Here is a 25,664-nt window from a genome sequence, read left to right as displayed (position 1 = left end):
TACAAATTCCAGACTTTAATTGAGACAAGAATGAAAAGGAAATATAATTATGATAGCATGACTAGGCTTATGAATTTCATGTATCTACTCCAAACAGGATGCTGCCTGTTCCTTGATTGCATAACACTGGGAGGTGCTACATTAGTAAGAGTGAGTGGTATACTTGCTCACAGGACTACTTTGGCCACCTCTTTTTGTATACCTGGTCTCTTGTGGCCTTTGGTTGCTGTTGGTGCTTAATAACAAAAGATAAAGTAAAATTAGGTCTGCTACTATTTTTAATCACAAATTGTTTTTATTTAAATGTTAAACTTGCTACCCTTTATTGAATCATTTTAAGCCTTTAAGAATAGAAGATCCCTTTTGTTGTATGAATCTACAATGTATTGATAAATTTCCATAGTAGCCAGGTAATTCACGTGTAATCAATATTTACTGAGCACTGAGTACAAGGTATAACAACATTTGAATGAACTACACTTGAGAATTGGAGGAGCAAATGTTTAGATAAATAACAGCAACAGTTACATAGGTGAGAACAAAAAGGACTGAGAATGGAGTAAGTTTGGTGCATTCCACAAACAAATAGAAGAGCACTGTGGATTAGGCACAAGGAGAGTTGTTTGAAGGGAACAAGGAAGCCTGAAAGCGTAGGGCCAAAGTAAGGAGTTGGTATGGTATTCTAACTCAGGGAGACTTTGGAAGACTTTTAAAGCTGGGCTGTGGTATGATCCAATATAAATATTTTTAAAGATCACCCTAGATGCTTTATGGGGATTATAAAGTAAGTAAGTGTTGGTGTCCAGTTGAATGTGGGCAATGGAGAGTGCAGGGAGCTTAAAATGGCCCCAATTTTTTAGCCTGAATGGGTAAGTAATTACCATTAAACAAGATGATTATTATAGAAGCAGAAAAAAATTTCTTAAAAAGGTGTGTGGGGGGGAAGGTGATGAATTCATATTTTAACATGTAGAACTTGATGTATCTATTAAAACATCAATTTGGAGGAAACTTAAGGCTATTAAACATGTGTTTCTGAAGGTCAGAAAATAATATTGGTTAGAATATACTGAAAAAAGAGGTACTATTTGAAACCATGGACAAGAATGGAATCTTACAGGAGGTCTGCATAAAGCCACAGGAGAAGAAACCTGAGGTTTTTCACTCTAGGAAATATAAATATTTATGTGATAGAGGTATAGGAGTCGGGAAAGGGAAAGAATGTTGACAGAGTGAGACTATCGTTGAGGAACAGAATCACAGATGTGGACTGCTAATCCTTAGGGAAGATGCAGTAGCTGAAGCTCTAATATGTGGACTACCCCAGCAAGTCAGGGCAAAGTAAGATGAGCAGAATGTGTAACATGCTGTCAAATGTTATGCAGCTAAATAGCTGGTATACTGGAATGTGGTATTTATTTTTGGTAATTGGATAGGCATTGATTACCTGTATGTGAACATCTTCTGTAGAGTGATAACGTGTTAAGAAGTAACTAAGAAGTGCCGATATCCATTGAGTCATGAATAGTTTTTCTAAGAGTGTCCTGTTAAGACACTGTTAGAGAAGAAAAAAAATAAATAGCTTAAGAAGATAGAGTTGAGGGGAGTTTTTGCAAGGGGGGGAGAAAGCAGAGAAGGAGGAAGCAGTAGAGGGAAAGGAAAGGGTTCAGAGGAATGAAGTGTTAAGTAACTATACCAAGTCCTAAAGGAAGTAGAAGAGGAGGAAATTTTAGTCTGTGTGGAAGATTTGATATTGGAAAACAATAGGGATACATTTGTTTCTGTATCATGTCATAAAAGGTTATGATGGGGTGAAGATACTGATAACTGAAAAAAGTATGTATGTAACATATTTGTATAAACACAAATCTCTACATAGTAGCTACCACTGAAGGGATTGTGGCCGGAACAGGGAAGAAACACATAAATAGAGGCAAGTTATTTGAAGGTTTCTAGTTCTGTGGGGTATAATGCACTATATTATTCTGCTTTTACAACTTACATAAGTGTTATATGTATTATTTTGTGTACATCAAGTATACTCAATAATTTCAAAGTAGAAAAGAAAGTATATTAAATAGAAACTACAGGAATTTAAATTAATATAACAACTTCAGAATTTTAGATAATATTAATGTGCTTTCTTTTCATGTGATTTTCTAATGGTTTAATGGTTACTTTATTTATTTATTATTATTATTATTTTTTGAGACGGAGTCTCATTCTGTCGCCCAAGCTGGAGTACAATGGTGTGATCTTGACTCACTGCAACCTCTGCCTCCCTGATTCAAGCAATTCTCCCTGCCTCAGCCTCCCGAGTAGCTGGGATTACAGGTGCCCACCAGCACGCCTGGCTAATTTTTTTTAATTTTTTAAATTTTTAGTAGAGACGGGTTTTGCCATGTTGGCCAGGCTGGTCTCAAACTCCTGACCTCAGGTGATCCACCCATCTCGGCCTCCCAAAGTACCAGGATTACAGGCATGAGCCACCACACCTGGCCATGGATACCTTATAATAAAGAAAAATTCACCATATATATATATATATATGGTGTATATATTCACATATATGTACATATATATACATATATATAATTATAGCACTATGACTCAGAGGAGTGGAATATTGCTATATATATACATGTATGTGTGTGTATATATATGTGTGTGTGTGCGCGCGTGCATGTGCACCTTATGAAGAAAATTTAACTCTCTCTATATAATATGTGTATGTGTGTGTATGTATATAATACAGGTATATATAATCCCAACAATAATTCTTTTGAATAGCATAGTCAAAGAGCACATATTTAAGAAAAATATGAATTTGTCCTTTTAGCACTTTATTAGTATAATTACTGAGATATTGTGGTTCATATTTATCTTGAGTTTCAAAGTCATGACTATTTTTCTTTGATGAGCTTGAGACTAAACTGGTCCTGGAAAACAGAACTTAGTTTGTTGGAGCTTAGTCAACACTAAATTTAACCTTATCCAAAGATGAAGTTACTAATGTGGATGGCACCTGTTGAGTAATTCCTAGGTGGGCGGCATCAGGATTCAAAATATATACTGCATGTCCCAACTTTGGTGAGCTTACATGAGGAAATAAATTAGTAAACTATAAATACCAGGAATGTCCCAAATGCCCAGCAAATTAAAAATAGCAAAAATATGTCCAACATTTACTTAGAATGCAGAGACACAAGTGCAAGTTTCTTAGACAAAAATGTTAGACACGTAGGGTAAAAGTTGTTTCAAAGACATTTAAAAAATTTTTTTAAATAGACCATTATATTTAAGGATCTTCAAAAATGCACAGAAGAATGAGGACATCTGATTATGTGAAATAGTTACAAACCAAGTATTAGACTATGTAAGACAGCTAAGGATCTGGCAAATGTGTTTCACAGCTTGTCCTTCCTCTTTCTTGGCTCTATTTTGTTGTAATAGCTCAATTGTTTTCCAGCCACAACCTTCAACCTAAGTTTTTAGTATAACATATATGTTGTTTACAGTTTGCTGATATGAATATTTTTGGCTTCTTATTCCTTTTTAACTCCTAGTAGCTGGAACATTAGATTTAAGTCTTTCCTGCCTATCTGATTCCATGTCCCATAGGGTTATGGCTCCCAGCATCATTACTGTTATGGAATTCACATCTTTATCCCATTTGGGATAGAAACTTCTTGATCCTATTTCTATTGTTTATATTTATCTGGAAAGTGAAACTGTTCTTAATAGTAAAGAAAAGCCCATGCTTTTATCAGTAGCCTGTCCTTTAAAGTTTTATTTTTTTCAGCTACTGCTTGTAATCACTCTTCCTTTAAAGGATTTCTTTTTTTTTTTTTTTTTTTTTTTTTTTAGGTAAGATAAGAAGATGAGGTTCTTAACCAAATAGGGAAGAGATAAAATACTGGAATGCTCTTAAAGGTTTAATAAAATCTTATATATGGCACACTGCAAAATTGTAGCACTATGACTCAGAGGAGTGGAATATTGCTAAGTTAGTCCAGTCACATGATCCCTTGACTTTGAAAATATTCATCTTCTGGAATGGCTAGAAAAAGATAGCTTAATGAAGACAAATGCTTTACTACAAATAGAGTTCTGATCTATAAAGAAATACTAAATGAAAATCTTTACTTTGTATTTTTCTTAATGATTTCATTATTTTTATACAGATTCAAACTTTGCAAAAATATGTATAAACTACTAGTATCAGGGAATTTATATTTAAGTTATTAGAATATCACTTAAATGATTTTTAAATCTGTCTATCTCTAGAGGTTGCTCCACACACTAGTCAAGTTCAAATGAAGTAATTGACATAACATGGAGGCATTAAGAGGCAGTGTGTTTTGTTGAAAGGACAAAGGTAACTGGAATTCTAATTTTGTGTATATGACCCAGGAAAAGGCATTCAGTAAATTCTCAAGGCCTCTGCTGATTTCTGCAATGAGGAAATTGGACAGATAAACTCTAAAGTCAATTGGAACTCTGATTTGCTACCTTGATTTAAAAAAAAATGCCAAAGATGATGATTTCTCTTCAGTTTTAGTAAGTCTAATTTACAAAGAAAAACAGCAACGTGAAATCATTTCGTTGTGGGAATTCTTTGGTCTGCCATTTAGAAATTAAATAAAAGTTAAAAATACAAGAACTCCTTGTTGCATTAACTTTAAAGAATAAATAGCTTAAATGTTGTTCTTATTGTTGTCAATATTTATACTTGTTTGTGTAATCAATATGATAAATAGAAATTGGAATAAAGTAACGGTTTGAATTACAGATTTTTTCTTTGTTTTTGAAGAGAAGAAACAATTTTTAAGGACATTAAAATTTATATATGCATATGTAACTATTGCAAAATGTAGTTGATATTTCTACTATATCTTTGAATATTGCCCACTTTAATAAATAATCGGCATATTTTTATCCTGATTTTTTTGTACTTAAAATGCTACAAATTGTTTTTTATTGGCAGCCCAGTATTACTGTAAACACAAAATACAATCATTGTATTTGAAGACATAGTTCATAAGAATCCTTTTATAATTTTTTTTTTTTTTTTTTTTTTTTTTAGCTCCCCCCCCCCCCCCCCCCCCCCCCCCCCCCCCCCCCCCCCTATTTTTTTTTTTTTTTTTTTTTTTTTTTTTTTAATTTTAGCTTTTTACATTTAATAGTTGGTGTTGTTAAGGAACTTATTGCTCCTTCTTTTTCAATTGCCCCCCACCACTGCCAAAATTAATAAAATTATCACTTACAAGAATCAGTGGAAAAACATTTAACAGTAGGACAATTTTAACAATCTTAGTTTAGGAAACAAAATATTAAGATATGTGGCCATTTTCAATATGAATTGTAATACTCCTATCTGAAAAAATCTGTGATAGTTTATATATTTACAATTATTTCAATAATAAGAAAAAAAGAGTAAATAAAATAGGGAAAATCTTGTTCACTTAACCTCAGTGCAATCATATGCAAAATTTATCTTTGATCAGATAAGTATTTTGAAATGTAGTAGATATGCCAAAGCTAGTTGCTTCATGAAATTATATTTAAATTATTTTAATACGAATTCAGTTAAAAACTGAGTTGTGTGGATAGACACAGAAAATATATTGACATTCCTTGTTACACTCTGAAAAATCATATTTCACACCTGACTTGTATTAGCCATGTTTCAAACATAACAAGAAATACTGGGAAATCATTACATAGAAACATACAACTTTAGAGAAAGATCTGATAGTTCAATGATGTCGTTATCACTTACTTATTGAACATCAATGGTATATACCTAGTGCTGTGCTAGATGTTTTGCTTATACTTTTCATTTAGCCATCACGGCAAACCTATAATGGAACTGTGTCTCACTGAGGCGATCTGTGTCCTTTATTTAGTAAAGTGGAAAAATTACGATTTGGACTCATGTTTATTTAGTCTAGGCCAAATTATCTTTAGATTTATTAACAAATAAATTTAACAAAATAAGGTCTGGAATTCAGGTCTTTGGATCTTCAGCTGTTTTTTTCCTTCTCCTCCTCCTCCACTTCCTCCCCTTTTTTATTTTTTTTAAACTACTTTTTTATAGCAAATTTAAGTTCACAGCAAAATTGAGAGAAAAGTACAGATTTCCTATCTACCCCTTTCCCTCACACATGCATAGCCTCCCCCAATATCATCATCACGCAACAGAGTAGTATATTTGTTATAATTAATAAACATATATTGAAACATTAGCATCACCCAGAATCCATGATTCACATTAAAGTTTACTCTTGGTATTGTACATTGGACAAATATATAATGACTTGTGTTACCATTATAGTATTATACAGAGAAGTTTTACTGCCCTACACATCCTCTGTGCTCCAACCCCTGGGAACCAGTGATTGTTTTACTGTCCCTGTGGTTTTGCCTTTTCTATAATGTTATATTGTTGGAGTCATACAGCATGTAGACTTTTCAGGTTGGTTTCTTTCACTTAGTAATGTGGATTTAAGGTTCCTACATGTCTTTTCATGGCTTGATGGCTCATTTCTTTTAAGTGCTGAATAGTATTCCATTGTCTGAATGTACCACAGTTTATCCATTCAGCTACTGAAGAACATCTTAGTTGCTTCCAAGTTTTGGCAGTTATGAAGAAAACTGCTATACAATTCCGTGGGTAGATTCTTGTGTGAACTTAAGTTTTCAACTCTTTTGGGTAAATACTAATAAGTGTAATTGATGGATCATATGACATTTGTTTAGTTTTGTAAGAAACCACCAAACTGTCTTCCAAAGTGTTTTATTTTGCATTCCCACCAGAAATGCGTGAGAATTCCTGCTGCTCCACATCCTCACTAGCATTTGGTTTTGTCAATGTTCTGGATTTTGGCCATCCTAATAGTTTGTAGTGGCATCTCATTGTAACTATAATTTGAATTCCCCTGATGACATATGATGTGGAAATATGCATCTTTTCATACGCTTATATGTCTTCAGTATATCTGTTTTGGTGAGGTGTCTGTTAAGGTCTTTGACCCCAGTTTTAAAAACCAGATTCAATGCCATCCCTATCAAGCTACCAATGACTTTCTTCACAGAATTGGAAATAACTACTTTAAAGTTCATATGGAACCAAAAAAGGGCCTGCATTGCCAAGACAATCCTAAGCCAAAAGAACAAAGCTGGAGGCATCACGCTACCTGATTACAAACTATACTACAAGGCTACAGTAACCAAAACAGCATGGTACTGGTACCAAAACAGAGATATAGACCAATGGAACAGAACAGAGCCCTCAGAAATAATACCACACATCTACAGCCATGTGATCTTTGACAAACCTGACAAAAACAAGAAATGGGGAAAGGATTCCCTATTTAATAAATTGTGCTGGGAAAACTGGCTAGCCATATGTAGAAAGCTGAAACTGGATCCCTTCCTTACACCTTATATAAAAATTAATTCAAGATGGATTAAAGACTTACATGTTAGACCTCAAACCATAAAAACCCTAGAAGAAAACCTAGGCAATACCATTCAGGACATAGGCGTGGGCAAGGACTTCATGTCTAAAACACCAAAAGCAATGGCAACAAAAGCCAAAATTGGCAAATGGGATCTAATTAAACTAAAGAGCTTCTGCACAGCAAAAGAAACTACCATCAGAGTGAACAGGCAACCTACAGAATGGGAGAAAATTTTTCCAATCTACTCATCTGACAAAGGGCTAATATCCAGAATCTACAAAGAACTCAAGCAAATTTATAAGAAAAAAACAACCCCATCAAAAAGTGGGCGAAGGATATGAGCAGACACTTCTCAAAAGAAGATATTTATGCAGCCAACAGACACATGAAAAAATGTTCATCCTCACTGTCCATCAGAGAATTGAAAATCAAAAACACAATGAGATACCATCTCACATCAATTAGAATGGTGAGCATTAAAAAGTCAGGAAACAGAAGGTGCTGGAGAGGATGTGGAGAAATGGGAACAGTTTTACACTGTTGGTGGGACTGTAAACTAGTTCAACCATTGTGGAAGACAGTGTGGCGGTTGCTCAAAGATCTAGAACTAGAAATACCATTTGACCCAGCCATCCTATTACTTGGTATATACCCAAAGGATTATAAATCATGCTGCTATAAAGACACATGCACACGTATGTTCATTGCGGCACTATTCACAATAGCAAAGACTTTGAACCAACTCAAATGTCCATCAGTGATAGACTGGATTAAGAAAATGTGGCACCTATACACCATGGAATACTATGCAGCCATAATAAAGGGTGAGTTCATGTCCTTTGTAGGGACATGGATGAAGCTGGAAACCATCATTCTGAGCAAACTATCACAAGGACAAAAAACCAAACTCCACATATTCTGACTCGTAGTTGGGAATTGAACAATGAGAACACTTGGACACAGGAAGGGGAACATCACACACCAGGGCCTGTCATGGGGCAGAGGGTGGGGGACGGGATAGCATCAGGAGGTACACCTCATGTAAATGTTGAGTTAATGGGTGCAGCACACCAACATGGCACATGTATACATATGTAACAGACCTGCACGTTGTGCACAGGTACCCTAGAACTTAAAGTGTAATTAAAAAAAAAAAAAACAGGTTGTTTTCTTGTTGAGTTTTAAGAGTTCTTTGTAAACTTTGGATGATGATTGTGTCTTCTGCAAATATTTCTGCTAGTCTGTGGTTTGTCTTCTCATTCTTTTGACACTGTGCTTTACAGGGCAGAAGTTTTTAATTTTTATGAAGTCCAGCTTATCAATTATTTATTTTATACATCATGTCTTTAGTGTTGTGTCTATTTTTATTTATATATTTGTTGCATGTAGATGCCCAGCTCATCTCGCACTATTTGTTGAAAAGGTGATCTTTGCTTCATTTTATTGCCTTTGCTTCTTCGACAGATATCAATTGACTATATTAATCTGGGTCTACTTCTGGGCTCTCTATTCTGTTCCACTGATTATTTTCCCATTTTTTCAGCAACCTCACACTGTCTTGATTTCTGTTTTGGTTACATGACTTACTTCATGTAGGTCATAAAGCTATGCTGTGTTAGTCCTCCAATTTTGTACTTCTTCAATATTCTGTTGGCAATTTAGGTCTTTTGACTCTTCATATAAAGTTTAAAATTAGTATGTTGATATCCACAAAATAACTTCCTGGATTTTTATTGAGATTGCTCTTTCTAAAAAAAATTATTTGGCTCCTCTCCTTCTCCCTCCCCTATGCCCAAACTTGCGATATAAATAAGAATTGTTCTTCAATATTACACTTGTTTCTTCTATCTGTGGCAGGGATATAAACTCTCATGAAACTGGGAGAGGGAGTGGTCTTGTGAGACAAATAATGATTTATAAATTTTATGGTAAAATTATGAATTTGGCAAATAATAAGTTGTTATATGTAACTTGAGCTCTTTATATACATACATGTTTTTAGGTTTAGAAGAGTTTAATAACTTTATAATAAAACAATAAATTCCCTTGTTTGGTTTTGTTTTCTGGAACAAACTTAAAAGCAGAAATTTATTAAAAAACAAAAGACTATATCTTCAGGTCAATGAATACTGATGTAATTTTTAATAAATTATATTTATAACACTATTGCCAATTATAGCTTATAATGAAGATTTCATATCATCTATAACTGATACAAAATATTAAATGATGCTCATAATTCTCCAATTATCAAGTAAGTTAAAGAAGAATAGTAGGGTTTTGAAGAAAAGATTTTATCTGATTATATCCTCAGGAACTTTCCATATCTATGTCTATACAGCTAGTCACAGACACACACACAATTCTGTTCTAGCATACATGTGTTTATACAGCTTAGCTCCATATCAGGAAGAGTATCTATACGTATAAATAATTGAATATACCCTTCTCCATTTCTGGTGTGGATATATGTGTGTGTATACATACACACACACCCACACATGCCTAGAAACTTCTCAGTTTCTTACAATGTGTAAATTGTAATACCATGATGCAAATCCAGTTTTATTTAACTGCAAAATTTTTAATTACACCATAGGACCTAATTAATAAACGTACTCCTTGTATCTAATCACAGATCAACTGAACAAATAAACAAAAACCAAAGAGCAAAACCCAATTACTGTCCCCTATTCCTCTCCCTATTCTGCAACACAAACACATTTGAGATGGGAAAGGAAAGCCTGCAAGGCGTTGCTTTGCAATGACACTGGAGTAACTAATTAAACTGTACCTCTCATCCTCTCTGCCCCCAGCACTAAGACTCAACAAATCACAATTCCAGAGGAAAAGGCCTGGAATTATGCATGCTCACAATGATCCCTGCTCGGCTTTGGACTTGCCGAAGTTTAGATTTCTACTGCTTTACTGAGTAGATCCTTGTATTAGTTTCCTGTGGCTTCTGTAACAAATTACCACAAATTTGGTGGCTTAAAACAATAGAAATTTAACTTCTCACAGTACTGGAGGGCAGAAATCTCTATCACTGGGCTGGAATCAAGATGTCAGCAGTACTGTACGTCTTCCAGAGGCTGTAGGGGATATCCATTCCTTTCCTTTTCTTGCTTATGGTGGATGCCTGCATTCTTTCTTTTGCTTGAGGCCACATCAACCATTCTGTATGTTAATCTACCAGCATATAAAATGCATTGGATATTTGAGAAGTAATATACGAGTAGTTAAACTTGTAAACTTATGAAATGTGTGGAACAAGTGGATTTTTGCATACCCATTTCTGTCTTTACCTTTACACTACACAGTTTTCATTCTTACATTCAACCAAATATTTATTGAGCCCCTACTTCGTTTGTACCTGGCACTATTTCCTAGCCATCTGCCAGTTGTGTAGTAAGCCTGAGTCAGAGGCTGAGAATAGCTTAGTGAGAATGTTTAAATTATAGTGGTAGTAAGCATAATGAGGCAGAAGAGCAAGCTCATTGCAGAAAGACAGGTTTAAGTTTTAGTTCTGGCTCTGCTCCTCATTAATTGTATAAGCTTATATAAACTATGCTCTCTCTCTGAGCCTCTAGTGAATAAGAAAAATAATACCGACTTTACTAAAACTTACAGTGAAGATGAAAAGGGTTTTGTATGTGGAGTAAATAGCATACTTGCTTATGACTCTGTAAACTTCCTTCCTGTGCTTGGTTGTTGAGTGGTGGAGGAGAACATAGAGAAGCTCCAAATCATTTTCCCTGCTTCCATTCTTTACATGCACGATAGGATTTTTAAAACTGCAAATTGCTCACATAGTATCTTATGAGTTAGTGTATTACAACTGAATTAAAAAATGAAATATACTAAAATAGGATTTTTAAAAAATCGGAGTGTATTTCAGATATGAGTAAAAATTGATTTGTGAAATTTTTATTACTATGTGTTAATAAATCTATGTATGTACTGTGTGGTCATTTAAATTGATGTATTCATTGCAATACTGATCATTTCCCTTTTTTGATTAAAGCACACGTTTAGATCTCTGATCTTTAAGATCAAGCCTGACCCTTAGCAAGGCATGGAGGATGTTCCTCATTGAGCCCTTACTTATTTCTGTGGCCTTGTCTCCCGCCACTGTCTTTCTCCAGATTTCAGGATTTGTGCTCTGGAGCCCCTTCTGCCTGATGCCTTCTATCCATGTTCTTCAAACTGATTTGAAGGCTACTAACCTGTTGAGCAGTTTCACAATGATAAACAATGGGAAGTTGTGGAGAAAGATTTAAATGAGAGTCAATTCAACATTCCTGGCTATTCTGATCTCTTAAAGATCCCTCAACCTATGCTGTTTCTCAACCATGACCAGTTCACATATAGCTCCTTCCTGCGTTCACCTCGTACCACATCCCTTCCTTCAGCAAACTCTTCCTAACCTCTCAGGGACTAACTCAGGCTTCCCTTAAAGGAGCAAAATATGTGGTTAGGAACATGGGCTCTGAGTGACCTTAGGCATATCAATTCAGTTCTCTGATCAACACTTTTATAATAAATTGGTATAGTAATGACAACTTGAAAATAACATCTTTGTTACTAGGTTAGGTAGGTCTTAGTTACTAATAACTTTCTCCTTTCCTAGTGTTTTTGGCCTCTGGTCAGAAACAGACCCTTCTGGACAGCCGCAGTGGCTCACGCCTGTAATCCCAGCACTTTGAGAGGCCGAGAATGGTAGATCACTTGAGGTCAGGAGTCCAAGACCAGCCTGGCCAATATGGTGAAACCACATCTCTACTAAAAATACAAATTAACCTGGCATGGTGGTGCACACCTGTAGTCCTAGTTACCCAGAAGGCTGAGGCAGGAGGATCGTTTGAGCCCAGGAGGTGGAGGTTGTAGTGAGCCGAGATTGTGCTACTGCACGCCAGCCTGGGCAATGGGAGTAAAACCCTGTCTCGAAAAAAGAAAAGAAAAGAAAGAAAAAAGAAATAGACTCTTCTGCATTCTTTTCTAGGAGTCTGTGTTTCCGTGATCATAATATTTACTGCATTAAATTTGACTTACCTCCCTTGCCTATAAAACCACATATATTTAGGGCTTGGAAATGTCTCGATGAACCAGTAATTGTTAAATGAACGAAGGAAAACAAGCATCCTACGAATTTTAACCAAAGCAAAAATATTACTGTATTTTACTTTAACTCTCCAGAAAAAATTTATGTCTAGTTAAAATCTTAGGATAAATTCTATGTAATTACTTGAATTCAATGTTAGGATTGGCATTTGCTCAAACTAAAACATCTTATCTATTTTTTAATTGAAAATTTATTAATTTAATTTATGTAACGATGCTAGTATTACATGTTTAATGTGAAAAATGAGAAGCATAGTTCATGAAAAATAGCACAAGTCACAAAAGAATCTACCTTCCCGAAATATCCAAAGTTAGGATTGGTTTATGTTTGTCTAGACATTCTCTATGTATGATTGGCAACAGCAATATCTAGCACTTTAGCCATTTCCTAACTTGGAAACATTTCTTATGGAGAGAGAAATAAATCTTTGAGGTATTATACCTGCCATCTGGTTTATGATTATTTGACTTTTTCCATTGTAGCAGGGTTTGAGTCCAATGGGCAACACAGTGTTTTAAATCCAAGGTCAAAGTCAGCTCTATAAGCATAATTGCACAAGGTAAGGACTGGAGCAATCAGTTCTCAAGCATCCTTGTGAACAGTTTTCCTTATAGTTACTCTGGTTGGTATGCCCTGTTCCTCCTTCTGATGCTTGTCTAACCTTATATAAAATCCAATTTAGCTTTTTATTTATTTATTTATTTATTTGAGACAGAGTCTCACTCTGTCACCCAGGCTGGAGTGCAGTTGCGTGATCTCGGCTCACTGCAACCCCCTCCTCCCAGGTTCAAGCCAAATCTCCTGCCTCAGCCTCCAGGATAGCTGGGATTACAGGCACATGCGACCACACCCAGCTGATTTTTGTATTTTTAGTAGAGACGGGTTTTCACCATGTTGGCCAGGCTGGTCTCAGACTCCTGACCGCAGGTGATCCACCCACCTCAGCCTCCCAAACTGCTGGGATTACAGGCGTGAGCCACCACACCCAGGCCCAACTTAGCTTTTAAGTCTAAATGACACTTCTATGAAGCTTTCTCCGTATCTGTAGTGGAAATTGATAATTCCATTCTCCTCGCTGCTCTACAGAGTTGTTCATAATTCTCTTTGAAATTTATCATGTTATGCCTTTCATTATGACAATTTATGAATCTTTTCTGTCTCCTCAGCTATTTTACAAGCTCACAAAGGCAAAGATCTTATCATTCATTTTTATATCCCTTCACCATTGAGCAGAGCTCTTTGACCATAATAAACAGTCCGTAGTTGCTGAATGAATTAATCACTCAGTGTTAAGTGTTGTGCCATGGTTTAGATTTAATCACAAACTATAAGGAGGTTATTAATCATGTCTTGATATGTAGTACCAAACTGTAATGTTCATTATCTATAAGTAAGTGTAAAAAAATATGAATAGATAAGATATTACTTTGTTGATATTGTGATAGATGCTTCCAATTACATGTCCTGAAACAGGTTATATTTGCATTAAAAAATGCTAAAATGCTGGCCATAATAAAACACAGCTTAAAATGTATGAATTCAATAAAGAGCTGTGCTAATTAAAAGCACTACATTTTTAGAATAGTTTATTCATCACTGAAATGAATAAATATCAGTTTTGTTTTTTTTTTTTTGAGACAGAGTCTCGCTCTGTCCCCCTGGCTGGAGTGTAGTGGGGTGATCTCGGCTTGCTGCAACCTCTGCCTCACAGGTTCAAGTGATTCTCATGCCTTAGCCTCCCTGGAGTAGCTGGGATTATAGAAGCCTGCCACCATGTCTGGCTAATTTTTGTATTTTAAGTAGAGACGGACTTTGCCATGTTGGCCAGGCTGGTTTCGAACTCCTTACCTCAGGTTGTCTGCCCGCCTTGGCCTCCCTAAGTGCTGGGATTACAGGCGTGAGCCACCGTGCCCTGCCAATATCAGTGTTTCTAATACACACTCTATGGTTGATATGTCAAGAACACATGTTAACTCTCAGGTTTAAAAAAATAATTGTAGTTAAAAATACACTGGTAAGTGTCTTGAGTTTTCATATATGAAGGTGATGAAAATTCTTCCTTTTCTCATCTGAAACCCAATTTATAATTTAGCAATCAGACATGCTCATATTTAGCAAGTATGTAAGGGTCAGTATAAATATACAACTATGAAAATAGACAATCAGAAAAATTCTGCCTTGAAAAATTTCTGTTCCATTTTTTATGTGAGTAGTTGAAATAATTCAGTGCTCTTTAAAATACATGAAAATAGTAGCTGTGCCTCGAAATTGATCTCTGTAGCACAGAGCACATTTTCAGGCATAAAATAAGTTTAATAAATGTGTGATGAGTGAATAAATGGTTTGTTTGATAGAACATGAAACAACGGTAGTGTTACAGGATGCTAATATTAAGTATACAGGTCGAAACTACTCAATTCTAAAAATATGGACCAATTTCTATTACATTTGTTTAGTTTCTATAATAAAGGAAATAACAGTCCATTTGAAGAATTACTGTAACAAAACTGTTTTTCTTTAGAGCATTATGATAAGATTAAGTATTCTGATGAAATCCCAAAACCTCAAGGCTCAATGTATCCATGCATTTGGATACTTCTGAAAATAATGACTAGATCTAGCTCTCAGAAACTTTTCATTTTATTTTCATTACACAGCCAACATTTTTATAGTTATCAAGCCATGCTTAAATTTAACATGAAAAAGAGAAAGTAGGTGTTCCATGCCAATAAAAGATAAACCACAAGTAGAAAAGAAGGGCCCAGGAAATTGTGCTTGACATTCAATTGTGCCTGACATAATAATAGGCAAGTAAATGTCCTGAGAGTGACTGTCCATAAGCTACAAATGTCCTGAGATTTGACTGTTACCTGAGCCAAATGAGAAATGTGGTGTCCGTTGAAAGCATAATGAATTTCTTTGTATTACTGCTATAAAGGAATATATGTTTTAATATCACAGGAATAACACATGAATTATATAGTATTATGGTCCAAATAAGAAAAACATAATGTATTACTCTAGTGTGAACAGTGCAATTCCTGCAACGACATGGTATTAAACTGAAATTATCTGCAGTTACTTTCTTTGAAGAACATAGTTGGAAGTTGTAATTTACAAGTTTTGCTACAAATTGGAATCACCTGCAGATTTGTAATGTATACTGAAAACTGGCTCCTATCTGCTTACATTCTGATTAAACTTATGAGTTTGTAAATGTAAATTGGGCATCTATGGTTTTAAAAGATCCTCAGTTAATTCTTAAGTGTAGTAGAGTTTAAGAAATACTAGATTAAAAATTTGGGAACTGAGTTTACTGGGATACAGATAATTCTCAGGAAACTCTGTGTAATACCAAAAGTGAAAGAGGCTATGATGTGAAATGGCATCATTTATACCATTATAGCATTGTTACCCTCCATTAATATTAAAAACTGTTATAATAACAATAGGTATTTTTTGTTGTTTTGAGTTATTGAATCCCTACTATGTACATTGTATTGTGCTAAGTGTTTTACATGTAAAATTTAACTGACTCTTCTAAGTAATTATGCATATTATCTGCTTTTAATTTTTATTTCTTAAATTGAAAAAATCAGCTAAAATGATTATTATGGGCCCCACCATCATGGAATGTTTTTGAAATCATTTATTTCTATTAGTCTCAAAATATAATGGTAACAAGTTTTCCCCACACATCATTTCAGTTTTTATGGACTATTGACTTTTCTAAATGTTAACTGAAAGCTCAAAACTTGACTAACCCCTTGGCACTTCCATTTCCCACTCATTTTCCTGTTATGATCAGGTTTTGGTTTTCTATTCTCATCAACATCTTTTCTACCCCAGAGTAGTATTTTCCTCCCTGACCCGACAAAAAAAAAAAAAAAAGACCAAAACCTAAGTTTTGGACATATAGCAGGCCAAATGCTATTACAGATTATAACTGATGCTATGTCTAAATTTATTAATTCATTCAGATAGTCAACAATAATGCATTAAGCATTGATTGTGCCTGGCCATGGTGTGAGGTCCCGGGGGTAGGAGGGTAAATGTGAGAAGAGAGATGTCAGCTCCCACCAGCAGAGATGAGTTTATATATATCAGAGGAGAGGCTTAGGATGCCATAGAAGTAAGTCATCTCATCAGGGTCAGTGTTCAGGAGACATAATGAATTTGACTACTAATATTATTTCCAATTAGAGTTTAATTATTTCTCTTTTTTATTTGACTGCTTCAAGCATGAACACACTATTTTATCCTTCCTGTAGTTCATTTATTTCCTCAGCAATTGTTTGTAGATCACCTAAGTCATACATTTAGACTGGGGAGAGAGCAGTAGCCAAAATTAAAAAGAATCAATAGAGACTATACATTCTGGCCAGTCATATATATATATATATATGTGTGTGTGTGTGTGTGTGTGTGTGTGTGTGTGTATGTGTGTGTGTGTGTGTATATATATACACACACACATATACATAAATACATATATACACATATAACACATTAAAGTATATATCATGATGTATACTGTAATATATATGTAACACATATGATATAGACTTTAATAACACATAACATATATTACTTATAATATATAACACATATGTAATGTATGTAAAATACTATTATATATACTTTAACAATGTTTATACATATTAGCATTACATATATGATTATACTATTACCTATATAGTAATGTATAAAGTATATGCTATATATCACATATATCATACATATATGTATCATGTATGTAATATATGCATATGTATGATATATACATATGTAGTATATACATATACAATACATATATGTAATAAAAATGCATACATGTATGGTATTTGTAATATACACATATGTATATATCACACACATATATGTAATATATTAAATATGATATTAATATTTAATATGAACATATTATATATTCAATATAAATATGCTTAATATATTATGTGTATACATGCCTATGTCTTATGCATGTAATATATGTATATATATATATGTTACATGTATATACATATATGTATATATGTATCTATTACATGTACAAGACATATATGTAATATATTAAATATATATACTTTAATAATATACATTACTATATACATATGTATATATTACATGTATAAGACACATATGTAATATGTATAATATATATTTTAATAACATGTATTACTATATATGTAATAATATATTAAAGTATTAAAGTGTATGTCATATATTACATATCTATGATATATGAAATATACACATATGTATATATTACACATATACATATATGTAATATATTAAATATATTAATATAAATACATTATATATGTAATATAAATATGTTTAATATATTACATGTATACATATGTCTTATACATGTAATAGATGTATATATACATAACATATGTATATATTACATGTATAAGACATATATGGAATACATTAAATAAATAATATATACTTTAATAATATATAACTGTATATGTAATATATATTTTTAAATTATATATTATGTATCTGTAATATATATGTTTGAATATATATTACTATATATGTAATATATATTATGCAATGTATTATTAAATTATATATTACATACATGCAATATGATATATGTAATATATGTTATATAATATAAACAATGTATATTACATATATGTAATATATATGATTAAAGTAGACTGGAGAGAGAGTGTAGACAAAATAAAAAAGAACTATCATGAAGGTTACATTGTGGCTGGTCCTCTATGTATACATTACACCCATACAAACACACACACACATGTAATATGTAACGTATACTTTAATATTTAATTCATGTGTGTATAATGTTATGACATATACTTTAATATTTAATTTAGATATTTGAGCATTTGCTATTTGATAAGCACTATTATGAGCACCTTTCATGAATTTTATTTAATTCTAATAGTCAACTCTTAGCTCTTGTCGTACATTACTTGTTAGCAGCTTTTGATAGAGCTCATCTTTCCCTTGTGCTTAAAATGCTTTCTTCAGGTGGTTTTCTGTGCCTCATCCTCTCCTGATTTTCCTCATACTTCCCGGTGGCTTTATTCACTCTTCTCTGTTGGTTCCTCCTCTTCTTTCCAGTGATAATCTCCTAAGGCTCAATGTTTGTTCCTCTTCTTTTATGTTTACACACTTTTGTTGATAATCCACCCTCAAGACTTCATTCACATCACCAAAATTTTGAATTTAGATCTCCACTCCAACCTCTCAATTGAACTCCAGATTGTGTGTCCTACCGCCTACTAACCCTCTCCTTTTGAATGTTTGATGGACCAGCCAACATGTCGAAAAAGAAACTTCGACTTCCATTCATGATCTTTTCCATCTCAGTGGATACAGACTTCATCCTTCTTGTGATTAAAGCCCAAAAACTTGGAGTTATTCTTGACTCTTCTCTTTGTCTCAAAAGCCATATCTTCCCACCAATTTCTCTCAGAAAACATCTGGAATCTGACCATTTCTCATCACCTTCACTGTCCCTTCACTAACCTTGTTGCTACACTTGAATATGCCCCCTACTGCATACCACCTGCCACAAACCCCACCAGAAAAGAGGCAATGTAGGCATGGCAATGCTCTGGTCTTCTTAGGGCAGTGTTTTACATATTGTGGATTACCATCCATTAATGGACCCTGAAATCCATCTGGTAGATTTTAAGCAACATCTAAATAGATTAAACAGAAGACAGTACAGTGCACTAGGAAGCATCACAGTAACCTGAATTTAGTAAGGTGAAGTATTATTCCGTGAAACTTTGACTCCATTATAATTATGTATATGCATATTGGGTTGTGTTATTCAATTTATTTCTTGCTGTGAGTCACAGTCGATATTTTAGAAAATATTAAGGTACATAAAATTATTCTAATTAAAATTTCACCCAAATTTTTGGTGTTAAAATATGATTTGAATTTTGTTAGTTTGTTTGATATCCGATTCAAACAATAATGAAGGAAAATAAAACAGATTACAATTATTTGGCTCAATTTGATGGTAAAATAACTTTTATCTGTTTGTAAGTTACCAAAAAGTTTTAGAGAGGTTTCTAGTTTTAAAAAAATTGACATTAAATATGGAAAAAACAAATAAAACTGTGTTTGTACTAGGTCTATTTATAATAACTGAGAGATGTTTAAGGGAAATCTATATTATAAACAGGAATGATAAAATCTTCATAATTTCTTGAAATAAAATTATTAACCAGAGAATTTTATTTTATCATTAAAAAATCCACTCAAATTATCTTAAAGTATGCCTCTGGTGAGAAAGTGACCATATAAATGGCATTTAACAAGATATCTTAAAACCACTTCTTTTTACTATTAAACATATAGCCTAGTATGTAATAACAAATGTGATTGAATTTATAGAAAGACTAGAATTAAGTGGGGAAAAGGTATTATTTTCTTGAAAGTCATGCTTATTATGCTGATACATTGTGAGAAAATAAATTTTGGTAAATTGTTAATTTTAACAATAAATGTTGTTGAATAAATAAATGAGCTTTAATGAACTAGCCTTTAATAGTCATATTGGAAACTGTATTCAAGTACTTATTCTGTTGCTGCTACTTAGCTACTCAGGCAATAATGAGGAACATAACTAACTATCTTAAATTGCTGGTCCTCATAATGAATGACTATAAGAGAATAGTAAAAATGGTTGAATGCTCCTGATAAACAGATCTGAAAATAAAAAAGAATGTATTATGGATCATTTGTTGTTGTTGTTCTCCTTCCCCTTCCTTCCTTCCCTCCTTCCTTTTTTCCTTCCTTCCTTCCTTCCTTCTCCTCCTCCTGCTCCTCCTCCTCCTTCCTCCTCCTTCTCCCCCTTCCTCCTCCTCCCTCCTCTTCCCTCCTCCTCCTCTTTCTCCTTCTTCTTTCTTTCCTTCTCCTTCTCCTTTTCTTCTTCTTCTCTTTTACATTCCCCTTCTGATTGTGGTGCAAGTTGAGAGAGAGAATTGTGTCTAACACCCAATTTAGGAATCAGTTTATTTTATATGCTGGTTAAATGGTAGACAAAAAATTATCTTACAAACTTACAAACTCGATGAGCCTTTTCTGGATTTTCAGTGAGCTAACCTGTTCATGTATAATATGAGTAACTAAACTTTAGGTAATAATATCCTATTAACATTTTGTAGCAAATCACATTTGGGTCAGAAATCTTCCTTCTTTCTATAAAAGGCATATTATTGCATTGAAATCAAGAACTTTAGGACTGCTCTTGCAAACGTTTAAAAACATTCCATCACATTATCTTTCTTAATATTAGGCCACAATAATTATTTGGTATCTTTCTTTTACTAATTTTAATGAGTCTGAAAGAAATACATTTAAAAGAATACTGTGGATGGATAGGGAACATTGAATTTGCCTCATTTCTTGTTATTGTTCCTCCTCCTTTCCTTCCTTATATAATCTTATAGCTAGCAGCAGAATGAAATATAAAGAAAGGAAAGAATTAATAGACGTTTCAGCAGTATTGCCTCATTGGATATTCAGATGCTGATCGGCAGAACAATAAGATTTATTATATTATGTTGTATTCAGCATGTTCAACTCTATTATTTATTCAGTAGAATAATTTCAGTAAAACTTACTTTGAAGTTAATTAATATAAAGATTTTTTTCCCCAAAATAAATGAGTATATCTTGGCTGTGGTCATTTTTAAGCAAAAAGCATATCATTGTATATTATCAATTTTGTACAAAATTACTATTTTAAAGGAACGTAAATAGTTTCTCTATTTTATAAGGATAGATTCTTGAATCTATTTTTTTCTTTTTATTTTCTTTAAGAGACATTTTGACCTTGCTATGAAGCTAAGCTAGGGAGGACATTGGCAGAACTCTGTGCGTCCTCATGCATAGCTTTCAATGAGAATTTAGTAAGACAGACAATAGGACCTTGCCAAGTTATTAATTTTAAATCTCTTCCTTATTGTAGAATCTAAAGATTTATAGAATACCCCCAAATCCAGGGAGATGGATCACAAAGAATTGGAACTTTTTAGCTTTCTATGCTCTTACGAATCTTAGCTGTGTCACTGCTATATAATGTCATGTTCAATTTTTTATTTTTTATATTTTTTTGCTTCTCACCCTAAATGATTATAAACTGGTAATCATATTGAAACCAATCATTTAAAAGCCATGGGCCCTGACATGGTGGCTCACGCCTGTAATCCTGAAACTTTGGGAGGCCAAGGCGGGTAGATCACTTGAGGTCAGTAGTTCGAGACCAGTCTGGCCAACATGGCAAAATCCCTCTCTATAAAAATATAAAAAATTAGCTGGGCGTGGTGGCGGGAGCCTGTAGTCCCAGCTACTTGGGAGAATGAGGCCGGAGAATCGCTTGAACCCGAGAGAGGGAGGTTGCAGTGAGCCAAAATCGCGCCACTGCACTCCAGCCTGTGTAACGGAGCAATGTTCTGTCTCAAAATCAAAAACAAAAACAAACAAACAAAAAGTGCCATGAGAATCACCCTTTTAAAATAGCAAAGACAATACCTTTATTTAATCAGCAGATTATTCACCTCTAGAAATACAAATATAATTTTTAAAATAAGGATATGCTAGGTTTAGGATGAAAATATGCTTGATTTTCATATTGTATCAAACTTGTCTCCATGTATCTATCTTTTGACATACTTAACAAATACTGCTGGTTGAATCTAAATTACCCACATCCTAACATTCTAAGACTCACACATGCAACAATCTCAGTCTGTATGGATGCTTTCACTGGGACTTATTTGCAAAATACAAGATCCAGTTTTATGTTAAGTAGGTGGATTGCTAATCTGCAAGAATGCCATTCTTTATCAGGCCTTTATGAATTGTTTGTAAGTACCAGCTGGACAATGAAAGCTTTATATTCATTCTGCAATTAGCCAAAATAATTCTAGTTAAACTCTGGTTAAGACTTCTAGTATGAAATGAATGTAAACCATTCTTTATCGTTCTTTCTGGTTTCATTTTGGCACATGTATTTGTTAAAATATAATCCTCTAAGTTGCTTTTTCACTGCTTTTCATGTTGCAGATTGAAAATGTTGATATCTGCCTTAGTTTTCTAGCAGCCAGAGGGGTAAATGTTCAAGGTCTATCTGCTGAAGGTAAGAAAAAGAATGACTGAATTGTCACAAATGGCATCAATATTTTCAAATTATTTTTTATAATGTAAGAAATGTAACATTGGAGTATACGGCTCCTTTATATGATAAAGGAAATTGGTGAAGTCTTCAGGACAACTGAAACATAAACATAATGGTTATTAGTAAGTGCTTTAAGTATTTTAATGTTTTCCGGATTTTGCCGAACTGTTCTTTTCATAACCAACTGTATGGGAGAGGAGTGAATCAACAAAACATCTTTATGTTATTACTTGTTTATAGTATAATTAGTCTTCTTAAGTAGATTAATAGATAATTAGATAAATGTTGGATGACATAAACACAGGTAAAATATTTTAATTATGTCTTAAATATTATTTTGTCAATAACATTTCTGTAATATATTCAAGTTGGTAGAAATAGTCAAAATAGTTGGTAAGTTTAAATAAGTCACTATGAAGTCTTAAATAATTAGAACTAACAGCGTTAATCACTGTTATATATAAACGTTTTAAATCATTAAAGATTCAAAAGATCATCACTAAAATTGAAAGAGCAAAACGGGGAAAACGAACAAATTTTGACATTGATCTTTTTCTTAGTTTATTTTACTTGTTCATATAAAGGTGGCAAAAGTTTGCAAAAGCTTGCCACACATAAGATAAAATTTGCCATACTTGAGAACACTGATATTTAAATTTCTTTTATATTTGCATGTTATGATATATAATTAAATTATGCATTTAATGACCAAGAATCTTAGGTTCAAACCTAACTGGTAGTTCTGTAACTTAGAATAACATTTGAATAAAATTCCCCAGGATAATATGTTGCTAAGTAGTTAAAGGCAGGCTAGAAATGCTGCCATTTATTCACTTTTTGTGTCTCTTCCTTATGAAAACCTTTATTAATATAAGCCCATTGATTTTCATTCATCTTTAAAAAATATATGAATGCTCAAAATTTACTCTCTAAATTAAACATGCAAAATAATAAAACTAACTTTTTAAAAACTCTTTAAACAAAATCTTTCAGGTTTATAGGAGAAAATTAACACTGTCTCACTGTAGCCTCAGATTGATGAAGCCAACTCTTCAATGTGACGAAAACTATGAGAAATGTTTGGGAGGAAAATAGAACAACTCAGAGGGTCATTTTATATTAATTATTTTACTGCATAGTTTGAGTTATATGATAAACCATCAGAGAGCAAGAAATCCAAAGAGTTCGTTAATTTTCCTAAACTCCAAAAGGGGACATAAAACCTTGATCTCAGAGGAGGATGTATTTTATTGCCAACAGCAAGTTTTATTTAAAATATGATTGCAGGTTGTGTAGCTTATTTTCAAGCTTTACTTCCTTCTCTTTTCCTATTTTCTTAAGTTATAACTACAGGAGAAAAATGTAGGCTTATGTGTAGCCTACATTGTGAACTGAATTTTTTTATTCAATATTTGAAAATCTTACACAGGAATTTCATCTGTTAGAACAAGGATTTCTACTTATTCAATTATGTTATCTGTCGTAAGCTAATCCTCATTATTTATTAATATATAGCATAAATTAAAAATAAAAGAATTGGAACATTAAAAATTGATATTATGTCTGCTTTTGGAAGATATACATACACACATATATGTTTTGATATATATGGATATATATTTGGAGGCTATATACATACATAAATATGTATAAATGAGTTGGTCAGTGGGTGATTTAGAAAGAAAGTTGATTGCAACAAATCCAGTTGGTATTATGAGGTGCACCCACATCATCAATATTTATAAATGCAGGACAACCAACATTTAAGTGGCTTTCTTTCTCCAGTTCGTAGCCACTGCAATGCTGGCAATGGCTGTGTATATTTGTGAGGGAAACAACATGCTAAATCAAATGGTTAGCACAAGAGAGATCTCATTTATTTCTAAGAAGCAGCTAACTCGAGAAAAATTGTAGTTCAAGGTCAGCAAAGAATATCACTTCTGAGTGTGCTTTGTTCTTTTTACCCTCTATCCTTTTATTCTCTCCCTGAAATTCCAAGTTATTTGGAAATGTTAACATGTTTCAGAAATTCAGGTTTGTGATTCAACTGTGACTGAGAGAATTAAGTTGTGTATCTTCATAGATTTATTTCAAGAGGATTGCATCTAGAATTTGTTAAAAAGGACATTGAATACATATGATGCTTTTTTCGTGTTTTTCATTTCATACAGAAATAAGAAATGGAAACTTAAAAGCCATTCTAGGGCTGTTTTTCAGTTTATCTCGCTACAAGCAACAACAACACCATCAACAACAGTACTACCAGTCCTTGGTGGAACTTCAGCAGCGAGTTACCCACGCTTCCCCTCCATCGGAAGCCAGCCAGGCCAAAACCCAACAAGATATGCAGTCCAGGTAAGGAAAGGAAGTAGGGAATGTGTTTCCAACTAGTTTGTGTAGATACAACTTGTTTTTAACAAATTATTGTCCACGAGTTTGAAAAATGTACTCATGTACTTGTATCAATGTGATGAGATTATTTGACTTGTGTAATACAAACTAAAACCACTCTTCTTTTGCTTGGACAAGCAACATCTATCATCTTTTGGGTGACATATTTTGTTTGCTTTCTAAAGATTGTTGTTCTGTATCACAGTGTGAAATGTCTTTGGTGTAAGTAATGTGGCATGGCTACTTTCTTCTACAAATGTCTTTAGTATTTAGAATGTGCAATTGAGTCCTAGTCTCCTGTCGTGTAGTTATCTTTCATTGATACTTTTGATTAATTAAGTCTGTCAGAAATTTCAGGTCTGTTAAACGTAGGAGTTTGAGGTTTGGGAACATAGTGTTTTTGATGTGTGTGTGTGTGTGCATGTGTGTGTGTGTGTGCACATACATGTATTATTTGTCTGGCTTGAGTCTTTTGGCATATGTAGACACAACCTGGGTG

The 25,664-nt window shown here is 33.5% G+C and overlaps 1 protein-coding gene across 8 annotated transcripts in view; it reads left to right on the top strand.

Annotated features, from left to right (window-relative positions):
* The window catches only part of NAV3 (neuron navigator 3), a 657,172-nt gene that overhangs the window by 381,736 nt on the left and 249,772 nt on the right, over positions 1-25,664 (top strand). For all 8 annotated transcript variants that reach the window (XM_030819929.1, XM_030819928.1, XM_003259582.3 and 5 more), the window contains exons 4-5: positions 22,663-22,735; positions 24,946-25,129. In XM_030819929.1, coding sequence (XP_030675789.1) covers positions 22,663-22,735; positions 24,946-25,129 — 257 coding nt within the window. The remainder of the gene's footprint in view (positions 1-22,662; positions 22,736-24,945; positions 25,130-25,664) is intronic.

Source organism: Nomascus leucogenys, chromosome 10 (genome assembly GCF_006542625.1).
Source record: "Nomascus leucogenys isolate Asia chromosome 10, Asia_NLE_v1, whole genome shotgun sequence".
NCBI classification, from domain to species: Eukaryota; Metazoa; Chordata; class Mammalia; order Primates; family Hylobatidae; genus Nomascus; species Nomascus leucogenys.
Note: the sequence above shows the minus strand (reverse complement) of the source record. Positions and strands in the feature narration are given on the sequence as shown.